At 35.1% G+C, this 12,849-nt stretch overlaps 1 protein-coding gene and 1 pseudogene across 1 annotated transcript; one reads left to right on the top strand and one right to left on the bottom strand.

Moving 5' to 3' along the window:
* Positions 1–1,610: 1,610 nt before the first annotated feature.
* On the bottom strand, positions 1,611–3,713 carry LOC134257648 (uncharacterized). The gene is made up of 2 exons (XM_062740243.1): positions 3,663–3,713; positions 1,611–3,341 (listed from the first exon to the last, which is right to left on the bottom strand). Exon 2 carries the CDS (start codon positions 3,339–3,341, stop codon positions 1,611–1,613), a length of 1,731 nt encoding a protein of 576 aa, XP_062596227.1. The 5' UTR covers positions 3,663–3,713.
* Positions 3,714–4,248: 535 nt separating this feature from the next.
* Positions 4,249–8,340, top strand: LOC134257647 (nardilysin-like; annotated as a pseudogene).
* The last annotated feature ends 4,509 nt before the right edge of the window (positions 8,341–12,849 follow it).

Genomic DNA, 12,849 nt, shown 5'->3' with positions numbered 1-12,849 from the left:
TGATCATTAAACATTGAACAAAGTTCTGAAATATTTATGCAACAATAGTCGTAATATTGACATTGTTTTCATATTTCGTTAAACTTTGACACTGACTCGAAAAAAAATTAATAAACTATTTTGTTTTTCGTCTTGTATTCCATTTACTATTTTTCATTGACACCGCTTTTCCGAATTATCGTAAGACAGTTGATGATAATTATTTTAATAGCATATAGGCAACATGATTAATTATAAATCAATTATCACCTAGCAGTATAAGTGTCACCTGAATAAGCATCCCGTTTCTCGAGAAGCGTCTTCTGCCTGGGGCTATTTAAATGTCCAGGTAAAGTTGCCAATTATGTAACATTGTATACACAAAGCTACTTCGAGGTTTCAAGGGTAGATTCCAATAGAATATGCATAGCGGGACTGCATTTTGTCTTCGAGGGATCAAGGGTTTTGAGAGATCAAGAGTTCGAGAAATCAAGAGTAAATTTGCTTAGTTATTTAAGGAAAAAAATCAGGACCGGAGAGGCGGAGACTCACTTCGAGCGATCAAGAACTTTGAGAGATCGAAGTTCGAGCCATTAAGAGTTACCTGTATCTCCGGTACTTATTGGCTTAGAATCATCAAACTTTGTCAATTGAAGCATCTTGGGTTTTCGGAGAGTGACGTCCAAAAAGTAGGTCACAATGACCTACTTTTGACATTTTACGGCTATATTTAAGTATTTTAAGTATTTATTGACTTAGAATCATCAAACTTTTTGAGTTGATGCATCTTGATTTTTCGGAGAGTGACGACCAAAAAGTAGATAATGGTGACCTACTTTTGGCAATTTAAGGCCTTATTTAAGTATCTCTGGTACTTATTGGCTTAGTATCATAAAACTTTGTCAGTTGAAGCATATTAGGTTTTCGGAGAATGATGTCCAAAAAGTAGGTCACGATGACCTACTTTTGACATTTTATGGCTATATTTATGTATCTTAGGTATTTATTGGATTAGAATCATCAAACTTTGTGATTTGATGCATCTTGGGATTTTTGAGAGTGACGACCAAAAAGTAGGTCACGGTGACTTACTTTTGACAATTTATGGCTTTATTTAAGTATCTCCGGTACTTAATGGCTTAGAATCATCAAACTTTGTCAGTTGAATTGATGCAACTTGGATTTTCAGAGAATGATGTCCAAAAAGTAGGTCACTGTGACCTACTTTTGACATTTTATGGATTTATTTAAGTTTCTCTATTTATTGGTTTAGAATCATCAAACTTTGTAAGTTGATGCATCTTGGATTTTCAGAGAATATCGATCAAAAAGTAGGTCACGGTGACCTACTTTTGAATATTTCAGATACTTATTGGCTCACAATCATCAAACTTTGTCAGTTAATGCATCTTGGGTTTTCAGAGAATGTTGACCAAAAAGTGTCACAGTAACTACTTTTGACATTTTATGGCTTTATTTAAGTATCTCTGGCATTTATATGTTTAGAATCATCAAACTTTGTTACTTGTTGCCTCACTTGTGAAATAAATCATTGAATAATTATATTTTATATTAAACACAGAATAAATGAAAAATACACACAAACTTGTAGAGAAAAATACAGTAGAACACTATTCTGTGTTCATTTGAAGATATTTAAATGCTGTAATTGTATTAATCATATTATCTCCCACACAAAGATTCTTCTCATCATCCACACATACACTAATGGGAGAAGGTACTTCTTCTGTTGTGATTAGTAGAGATAAGAATTGACCGTCCTGATCAAGGAGTTGAACACTGTAGGCATCACATACCAGTATGTGACCGAGGACATCAGTACAGATTCCAAAAGGATCGAACTTTGATTTCTGACCTGTGTAAGAGAACCTGTGTTGTCCTGATTTATTCACCACCACTACTGCGTTACCATAGTCTGATGTACAGATATCTCCATTGATGTTTTCTGTTATGTAGTGTGGATAACTATACAGTCCCTGTCCTTTGTTATCCTTCTGTATGTTCTGTAGTTCTTTCCCTTTCTTGTTGTACCTGGTGACTTTAGCCTGTTCATTCTTCCTCATCCCCACCAGTAAGTTCCCATTGATGTGGGAGGAGTGTATGCTGATTGGTACCCAGTCTCCTGTTTTAATGAATTTAGTGATATTGTTATCCTGTGTTATCCTATTGATGACTTTCTTGTTCCGGTCTGTAAAGATCAGATCCCCATCTTTTGTTACTGTGTGGTAACCTTCTCCACCACTGGTTTGTATCTTCTGTAGCTGATTCCACCCCTGTTGATCTATTTGGACAAGGTTACCATCACGATCACTGACCCAGAGTCTACCTGACTGATCTAGTGACATATGATACACACCACTAATGCCTATTACAACGAGCATCCTTACCTCAGTGACAGAAGAAGATAGAGACAGTGCTTGTTTCACATTAGAAGTTGTTTTACTGTCTTTCATTACTTGATAGTTTGTTGATTTCGGATTTGATTTTGGAGTTTTTGATTTCAGGGGCTGTACTTTTTTCACCTCTTCTTTTATGTTTGGAAATGATACTTTCCCCAGTAGTTTGGCAATATCCTCTTTTCTGTTCTTTCCAGCAGTAAATACAGGCATCTCTGGTTTTGTTGTTTCTGGTATGGGTTCAATTTTCATATCCTCTGCAGTGAAGAGTTTTGTAGGTTTTAAAGAGGACATATAAACATGGAACTTCTTATCCAGGTCATTGAGATGGGTAATATACTTTTCAATGGTTGTATCTTGACTATTTAATTTTTCCAGTAATGACTGCTCTATTTTGTTTACTTCTTCCATATTTTCAGAAGTCACTTTGTCCACCAGACTTTTAAGGGACTCTGCTTCAGCCTTCATGGAGGTTCTTATGTCGTCCATGATCTTCTTGATTTCTGTGGCATTGTCCTTAATTTCTTTCTGTATGTCTTGTGATGTTGGCAGGAAATATTCATGAATTTTTGCAATTTCTTCTTGACAATGGGAAAACTTTTCTGAATAAATTGATTCCAGATCAATGAATGTGTGACCTCTGTGTGCTTGGTTGGCTTTGCATTTGGAACAAATAGGGATTTTACATTCTTCACAAAGAAGTTCTATATCCTTGGTGGGGTGGATCTTGCATTTTTCTGTGGGCAGTTGTCGTTTTCGTTGCTGGTATAGGACCACTTCATGGGTTTTTGTCTCTGGATTTCTCAGATGTTCATCTCTACATTGTTTGCATAATCTTGTGTGGCAAATATTGCAGTAGAATTCACAGTTTCTGTCACAGTCTTCAATACCACACTCTAAAAAGTGTTGAGGTGTACCTGGTAATTGTGCTTTTGACAGGGCCATCTGAAAGTGTGTTTAGGTATTATCTCTTTGAAAATTTTAATGCTGAAGGAAAGATACAGTGTATATTAAATATTTGTATCTTTTTTTTTAATTCTATTGACTTGAAGAGATTTCCAGTCCATTTTCTACCATTGAAAGCATACAGTGAGAGTATATTGAAGAGGATTTTTGTCCAAGAAACATACTGTAAATTTATCATAAGTATTGAAATGAGTCAACTTAGTTTGATCTTGCAACAAAAAAACTCTCAGTTCATAAAAACTCTTGCATCTTACTGAGTTTAAATGGATCATTGAAGCATATTACACTCATTTAACTTACTGTTTATCTCCAAGGTGACTTTAATGATCAGCCATTTTGAATGAATTTACACCTGTCAGTTCAAAGCGAGGCTGTAATTAACTTCCTGGTTGTTGATAAATATAGATTTAAATGTCTGTGGTGTAAGAAAGAAAGAGGTCTCAGAGACAAAAATATTTAGATAGGAACCTGATATCATATTGCTTCATAATCACAAATAAAAGGCTATTTACAATACATAATTAAGGAATGCCTTGTTTATCAAAGTATCTGATTGTAACTACCTATATGTATAAAATTGAGTTGGTAGCAAATTCAGTCTTTGAGGCATTGTTTATTGTGACTTCTATCCCAGGAACTTCAGTGAGGTCGTCAAACATTTTTGATAATTAGCCATATGCCTTTCTGCAAACTATACTGACTTGATAAAATTATTCATATATCCAAGAACTTAAAAGATGATGAAATTTTCAATACAGTAAATAACCATTGACTTTGATTGATTGTTTGTTGTTTAACATCCCTCTCGAGAATTTTTTCATTCATATGGAGATGCCACCACTTGCTGGCAGAGGGACACAAATTTTGACATATTACTACGGCCATAATGAACAGTAAGGGATTTTACTATGGCAGTACCTTCTGCGTCACAAGTCCTTGGTTTATACTGTCTCATCTGAAGGACTGTTGCCGTATCCCACAGTAGGATTCGAACCCACAATGTAACAATCAACTCCTTACTGTGGATTATTAAGCAGACAGCAGATGCTCTAACCACTGCCCACATGGAATCTAACATCTACTTTGACAGGAATGGATATTTATTTTTGATTGTTTGATTTTTCAGATGTTTTTTAAGTAAAGATTGCGTGATTATTTTTGTCATTTTGTAGATATTTTGCTACAGCCGTGGAGAGTGGTCACAGCTACAATGGATTTGAACTGAACACCACTACCACCCTGTTTGTGGTGAACCTGACCCTTACTGACCGGGGACTTGAATAGTTTGAGGAAGTTCTACTGGCAGTTTTCCAGTACGTACACTTACTGAAGAACAACGGCCCACAGAAGCAGTACTTTGATGAGATGAAGATAGTGGAGGAAACCAAATTTAGATTTAAAGAAAAGGTGGGTGTTTTTATTAAAGTCATATACGCTATATGAACGCCAAATTTTGTGTGAAACAAAATGATTAATGATTTAATACACATGAAGTGTAATGAAAAATAACACTTTCCACAAAATTGTACTATAGATGTCGTTGTAAAAACAAAACAATAAAACGATATCTTAGAATTAAGAATTCGGTCATTTCATGAATATTGACGAAGGAAGTGCGTAAATAGTAGGCCTATATATAGAAACACGGGAAATCACAGACAACGAGGTATGTTGCATTTTGACAACAATTATTAATTTAAGTTTAATATGCTTCATTACAGAGAAGTTGGTTTATACTAAAAACATTAAAAGATAAGTACCATTTAGTAAAACGCTTGCCATCCACGTCAAAAGTGAGTAGTATCTTAAACGGCCTACCTTGTTTTCTTTACGCCACGTGTGTTTATCAATCTAAAAGTAGCTACGGCGTCACGTGATGGATTTATTTAAAAATAGCTATTTTTCTTTCCTTGCAGGACAATAAATAATTATAATTTGATAACTTTTTAACGCGTTTAATTTAAATGGTGTAATTTACAGTATTTTCGTAGCTTTTATTGATAAACAAATTATATCAATTTCCAATCGTATTTTAACAGGCGCAAGTTATAGCGTGTATACTTTTAAGGAAAAGAAACAGTAGGTAATGAACAGACAGGTGTTGCAGGTAATGAAAGATGCATAATAAAAGAAAAAAGGAAGAGTATTAACCAGGAAAACAAAAAAATTAGATGTTGTAGTCAGTTCAATCTAAATCAGATGTTTGAAGTAAAGAAAAGGTAAGTGTTTTAGTTTTGTAAAAAAAAAAATTGTTTGCAGTACTCAAGATCTCTTCAGGAATACAAATATTTCCCATTTATGGTTTTTGGGGTGACAATATTTTAATTATTGTTTAGGGAGATGCAATGGATTATGTGGAGAAAGTTTCAGAGAACATGCAGATATTTTCCCCAGAAGATGTTCTAACTGGCAGAGATTTAATGTATGAATATGACCCAGAGGTACGTACATGTATAGTAAATAAATATACGGATAACTTGATGAAATTCAGTAAATGATTTAAAGAATTCATTATTGACAGTTTTTTTTTTTTTTCAGCTGATTGTTAAGTGTCTGGCAGATCTAAGGTCAGACAACTGTTGTATTTTCCTGTCATCCAAACAATTGTCAGATAAATGTGACAGACAGGATATCAAATGGAGTCCTGTGAAGTATGGAGTGGCAGAAATCAAACCTGAGTGGATTCAAAGATGGCAAGGTGGTATTTCAGAGTATGAAATTGAATGCACTGTTTACTAATTTCATAAAACCATTAGACAACATAGAAACAAAAGAAATGAATTTTTATTTAAATCTGTTAGACTTTGGTTTCATTAAGTAATGAGCCTTAAATTTTTGTTCACTTTAGGCAAGACTTCAAATTAAATCTTAATGGCTGTATGCATTTTCTTTCAGACCCACCTAAAAATCCAGATCTTTGCTTACCAAAACCAAACAAATCAATAGGTATGTAATATGTAATGATGAGGTTATATTGTAAATCGGGTTATTCTCAGTATTTAAAATTAGAATTGGAATTCATTTACACGAGACTTGGATATCAGCTTACTAAAGAATACACTGTCGCATTCAATATCTTGTATATTCATGTGTGTGTTAATTTGTTCATTCTATTTTACAGCTACAGATTTCACAATAGCAGAAGTGGAAGCAAAGTATTGTACAAAGGTGGAACTTGTTTCATGGCTTATTTTATTGTTCAAAATTTTAAAATAAGCTGTTGATTCAAATTAATATGTGTGATTATTCTTGTACAATGTTCATGTATATATTATATAATTGGAAGTTTTCTCAATGCAGCATCCTATCACTCTCTCGGAAAATGAGTTGTGTACATTGTACTACAAGAAGGATATGAAATTCAAAGTGCCTAAAGGTAAATGATTCACTCCTAAAAAAGAGAGATATTCAGACAATGCATCACGATACTAAATTAACCAATTTCAAAATCTTTTAGAAATAAGTTTTACTACATTTTGTATAATGATGGCTAAAGCTTCATGACTTACAACTGAAAAATTCTTTTGTAGCTTATGTGTGTGTTCAGTTGATGTCACCTGTAGCCAGCCAATCAGTGAAGAGGTAAGAATAACTTATCTGTGCTTTCAGTTGATGTCACTACTAACTAGCCAATCAATGAAAAGGCTAGAATAGGTTAATATGTGTATGTTCAGTTGATGTCACCAGTGGCCAACCAATCAGTGAAGAGTTAAGAATACCCTAATTTTGCTGAACACTTTACATACTGTACATATAGACAAGTGTGATGAGTAATGGTATAAATGGTATTTCTTAGTCAAGGGCTGCTGAAAATATTTGAGGCTGTGATGAACCATAAATTGGATGCCCCTACATATCCTGCTATCATGGCTGGCTTTGAGTAAGTTATCTCCTGATTCTGACCTTGAGAATTTGTTCCAGTACTACATCCATTGTCATAAAACATATATCTGTGTATTATGGTAGACTAATTTTTTCCTGATTAAAAGTGTTTAAATTTTCAGCTACTCAATCACTGTGGATGATACAGGTCTTAAATTCAAAGTGAATGGATTCAACCAGAAATTACCTGTAAGAATTTTTTTCAAGATGTAAAAATCAAAATTCTTTTCGTTTTATTATTTCCTTTTGTGGATGGACCCCAACTATAGACCCGCCCCTGAAATATACAGTGTAATTGACAGTCTGACCAATGAGGATCTTCGACACTTCCTGACTGAGTTCAGACAGAGTATAAAAGCTGACGTCCTAGTGGTCGGCAATGTTACACCCAAGGTAAATCTGAGGAAGATTAAGTTAATGACAAACAGTTAAAAACATCTCTAGTTTTGCCTGTTTAAAAAGAAATGCACTATGAAAATTAAAATATTATTTTTTTATTTACTGGCCAAGACTACTGTTAAGGGCAGTATCAAGGTCTCTCCATTCCTGGCAATGGCTTAAGATTTTTGGGTGTGTCCAAACTTTTCTTTTGTCCATCTAATTGATAATGTAATTTTAATCCTATTTTGCAGGAGGCTACTTCGTATAAAGAGAGGGTGGAATCAAAATTATGTGGAAAAGTGGAATCTTCTAAAATGTACAGGGTAAGTAGAAATATGACAGGCAAGGAATAAATTCGTATGTCTAAAGAACAAGATGAAAGAGAAAAAGATCTCTGTTAAATATGTAAAATAATGTTATATCCAAAATCTTTTATACATGGCTAAAACTTGTAATTACATGGTCAAAAATGTGAAAGTAATATGCACTATAAGATTGAGTTCAAATTATGTCTAGCATCTTTATTCAGCTGGAAAGTTTGACTTTTTTTTATATGTACATGTATTTGTAGAGAAGATTGTACCAGATTCCTAAACAGTGGAGTTACTGCCAGACAAACAGCTTTAACATGGAGGACGCCAACTCCAGCATCACAGTGTACCTCCAGTCTGACCCCGGGGATATCAGGTCAACCGTCATCAACGAACTCCTAGACGTAAGTGAATCATCAAAAAAATCTTAGATATAAGTGGCATATGGTTCAGTCAAAACCGTCATCAATGAACTCTTACATGTAAGTGACATAAGGTTCAGTCAAAACCATCATCAACAAACTCTTAGATGTAAGTGGTGTTGTGAGATGTGTATTGTTTCATCATGTATATTATTAGTAACATTAAGTTTCTTGAACATTCCAGAGTGGTCAATATGTTTGGTCATTTTATAGAACATTCTTGAACTTTGTTTATGTCTAAAACTTTCCAGGAATATCATGTATTTACAATTTCTAGAATATTCTAGATTTATATTACTGTATATAAATACCCTGTCAATTCGATGCATAGATAATTGTCGTATAAGCATCATTGAGGTATTACTGGGATATAATTTCACTGGGACATTGTGTGCAGCAACGGACACTCTGATGTATGTATTTTTAGATTTTTGCTAAGTTTGTACTTAATGATTTGTATATTACTGTAAATAAATTATTGTTAAGTTTAAACTGTGTGATTGATCTTTGCTGGCATTTAGGGTTATTCTGACCCATAACAGAATTGGGGGCTCGTCCGGGATAAAGAATTTTTTTTTTTTCACTTTTGCAGTTTATTGTCAGAATTTTGTTTATTGAACCGTTAAATTTGACTATAAGCCAGCAAAAATCAACATGGTATTTTCGGTCACAGACTTTCTTAGTTCACCAAGTGTTCAGGTTTTTGATACGTTAAAAAAGGATAACTTGATCGCATTAGGTTTGCATTTTGGGTTAGATGTTAAATCCTCTCAGAGAAAGCAAGACATTAGAATTAAGGTTGCAAACAAACTAGTAGAAGAAAACATCTTTGAAAAATATGATCTTCCAGAATATACAGTTAAATCAGAGTTAGGCTCTTACAAAATGGCAGAATATCAGTTTCAATTAGAATTAGAGAAAATGCGATTTGAAAGAGAAAAATTAGAAAGAGAAGAACGAAAATTTGAATTAGACAAATTAGAAAGAGAAGAACGAGAGCGTGAACGAAAATTTGAATTAGACAAATTAGAAAAGACAGAGAGCACTTTGAGTTAGAGAAATTAAGATTACAGCACCAACCAGAACCGTCATTTGTCAAGAATGAATTTGACGCAGCAAAAAATATTAGGTTAGTTCCAAAATTTCAAGAAAAATCTGTAGAAAAATATTTTCCCCATTTCGAAAAAGTCGCAGAGAATCTTAAATGGCCACAACACGTTTGGTCAACAATGTTACAAAGTGTACTGGTTGGCAAAGCAGCTGAGGTATACTCTGCATTAGGGGTAGCTGAAAGTTCAGACTATGAGAAGGTCAAAGCAGCAATATTAAAAACATATGAATTAGTACCTGAAGCGTATAGACAAAAGTTCAGAAAGTATAGAAAGTTTGATAATCAAACATTTGTTGAATTTTCACGAGAGAAAGAAGATTTATTCGATCACTGGTTTAGATCTAAGAATCTTGATAAAACTTTTGATAATTTGCGCCAAGTCATCCTGGTAGAAGAGTTTAAGGAATGTGTTTCTCAAGATTTGAAAACACATTTAGAAGATAAGAATGTGAAAACTCTTGAAGAGGCAGCAGTCATATCTGATACTTATGCTCTGTCTCATAAAAAGAATTTTGTATCAAGATCTCAGACTAGCAGTAATTCTACCAATTCAGACACATATAAAAAGAGTGGTTCAGGGTCTCAGTCTTTCACAAGTTCCCAGTCTCCATCCCAAGGTGGTTCTAAGTCCGGTCCAGGACGTTTTGAAGGATCTTCTGGAATAGGGTCGCTTCCTACTTGTAGTTATTGTAAGAAAAAAGGTCATCTGATCAGTGAATGCTTTAAACTTAAGAGAAAAAATGATTTTGATAAAACTCAACCACATGCTTGTGCGGCAGTTAGAGGTGATAGAGAAGCCTTAGTTTCCATTTGTTCTGACACTCCTGATGTCCAGGGTTCACAGTCCAGTTCTATTGATTCTATGGAGGATTATAAGCCCTTTATGTCTCAGGGATTTGTTTCACTCGGTGACTCTAGCGAAATAAAACCTGTCCAGATTTTGAGAGATACTGGTGCTGCACAGACGTTATTGTTAGAGGGCGTGCTTCCTTTGTCTGAGCAGACTTCTACTGGTGGGTCAGTTTTATTACAGGGTGTGGAGCTAGGCGTCATTGATGTTCCCCTGCATAGAATTAGTTTGAAGTCAGATTTAGTTACTGGACCTGTTATCGTAGGTGTTCTGACCTACTCTTCCCGTTCCAGGCATTTCTTTGTTGCTAGGCAACGATTTAGCTGGTGGAAAAGTTGTACCAGATCCTATAGTTTGTGAGAAAATCACTCCAGATGTCATGTGCGATGATGAAGATGATGACATTTATCCAGCCTGTGCTGTTACTAGAGCGATGGCCAGAAGACGAGAAATGGAGGCAGACCATACTCAAGCCTTTGACGAGACAATTCCTCTGTTGATATTGATTTGAATGACACTTTCTTATCTGACCTTGATGGCACTCAAACAAGCATGGAACCACACAATATCAAGAAGCAAGAGAAGAAAGAACTTTTACCAAAATTTGGTGGTGAGGATGATGAGTTGCATCCACTAGTTAGCCAAGGCAAGGACATCCTCAGCCGAGAACGTTTACTCTCTGAACAACATAAAGACCCAGATATTATTCAACTTAGTAAGAGAGCACTTCCACCAGAAGAGGCTACTAAAGTTGGAGAATGCTTCTATATGAAAGATGGCATCCTTATGCGAAAATGGCGACCACCTGACGCTTCTCCAGATGAAGTGTGGCGTGTTGTTCACCAGATAGTGGTCCCAGCTGCTTATCGTCGAGATGTCATGAGTTTAGCTCACGATACACCTATGGCTGGTCATTTAGGTATCAATAAGACTTATAATAGGATTTTGAGTCATTTTTATTGGCCTAAGCTAAGAAAGGATGTTTGAAGTTTTGCAAGTCATGCCATGTCTGTCAGATGGTAGGTAAACCAAATCAGAAGATACCATCTGCTCCTCTCCAACCCATTCCAGCTTTTGAAGAACCGTTTAGTCGAGTGTTGGTGGATTGTGTAGGACCTTTGCCTAGGACAAGATCTGGAAACCAGTATTTACTTACCATTATGTGTACATCCACTCGGTTTCCTGAAGCCATACCTCTTAGGAATATAAAGGCAAAGAGCATAGTGAAGGCCCTAACCAAGTTTTTCAGTTTTGTAGGAGCACCCAAGGCAATTCAGTCGGATCAAGGCTCAAATTTTATGTCGGGGTTGTTCCAGCAAGTCATGCATGAGTTGGGTATTAGGCAGTATCGATCAACTGCTTATCATCCTGAGTCCCAGGGAGCGCTAGAACGTTTTCATCAAACCCTAAAAACAATGCTGAAGACCTATTGTTACCAGTATGAAAAAGAATGGGATGAAGGGGTTCATCTTGTACTATTTGCTGCACGAGAAGCAGTCCAGGAGTCTCTTGGGTTCAGTCCTTTTGAATTGGTTTTTTTCTAGAACATTCTTGAACTTTGTTTATGTCTAGAACTTTCCAGGAATATCATGTATTTACAATTTCTAGAATATTCTAGATTTATATTACTGTATAAATACCCTGTCAATTCGATGCATAGATAATTGTCGTATAAGCATCATTGAGGTATTACTGGGATATAATTTCACTGGGACATTGTGTGCAGCAACGGACACTCTGATGTATGTATTTTTAGATTTTTGCTAAGTTTGTACTTAATGATTTGTATATTACTGTAAATAAATTATTGTTAAGTTTAAACTGTGTGATTGATCTTTGCTGGCATTTAGGGTTATTCTGACCCATAACAGTGGCATAGGGTTCAGTCAAAACTATATTCAATGAACTCTTAGATGTGAGTGGCATAAGGTTCAGTCAAAACCATCATCAACAAACTCTTAGATGTAAGTGGCATAGGGTTCAGTCAAAACTATATTCAATGAACTCTTAGATGTAAGTGGCATAATGTTCAGTCAAAACTATATTCAATGAACTCTTAGATGTAAGTGGCATAAGGTTCAGTCAAAACCGACATCATCAAATTCTTAGATATAAATGGCATAGGGTTCAGTCAAAACTATATTCAATGAACTCTTAGATGTGAGTGGCATAAGGTTCAGTCAAAACCATCATCAACAAACTCTTAGATGTAAGTGGCATAATGTTCAGTCAAAACTATATTCAATGAACTCTTAGATGTAAGTGGCATAATGTTCAGTCAAAACTATATTCAATGAACTCTTAGATGTAAGTGGCATAACGTTTAGTCAAAGCTGTCTTCAATGAACTCTTAGATGTAAGTGGCATAAGGTTCAGTCAAAACCGTCATCAACAATTATTAGATTTATGTGGTATAAGCTTCAAACAAAGGTTCAGTCTGAGTAGTTCATGGAGTCTAACTTTGATGTCTTTTGCCATGTTCTCTGCATTGATATACATGGGAATCCCCCGGTTTTACACTCCACATGTA

The sequence above is a fragment of the Saccostrea cucullata genome, unplaced genomic scaffold, assembly GCF_032062105.1.
Source record: "Saccostrea cucullata isolate Sc308-1 unplaced genomic scaffold, CSIRO_AGI_Scuc_v1 ctg16346, whole genome shotgun sequence".
Classification (NCBI taxonomy): Eukaryota; Metazoa; Mollusca; class Bivalvia; order Ostreida; family Ostreidae; genus Saccostrea; species Saccostrea cuccullata.
The sequence above is the reverse complement of the archived record's forward strand: the minus strand, read 5'-3'. Positions and strand labels throughout refer to the sequence as shown.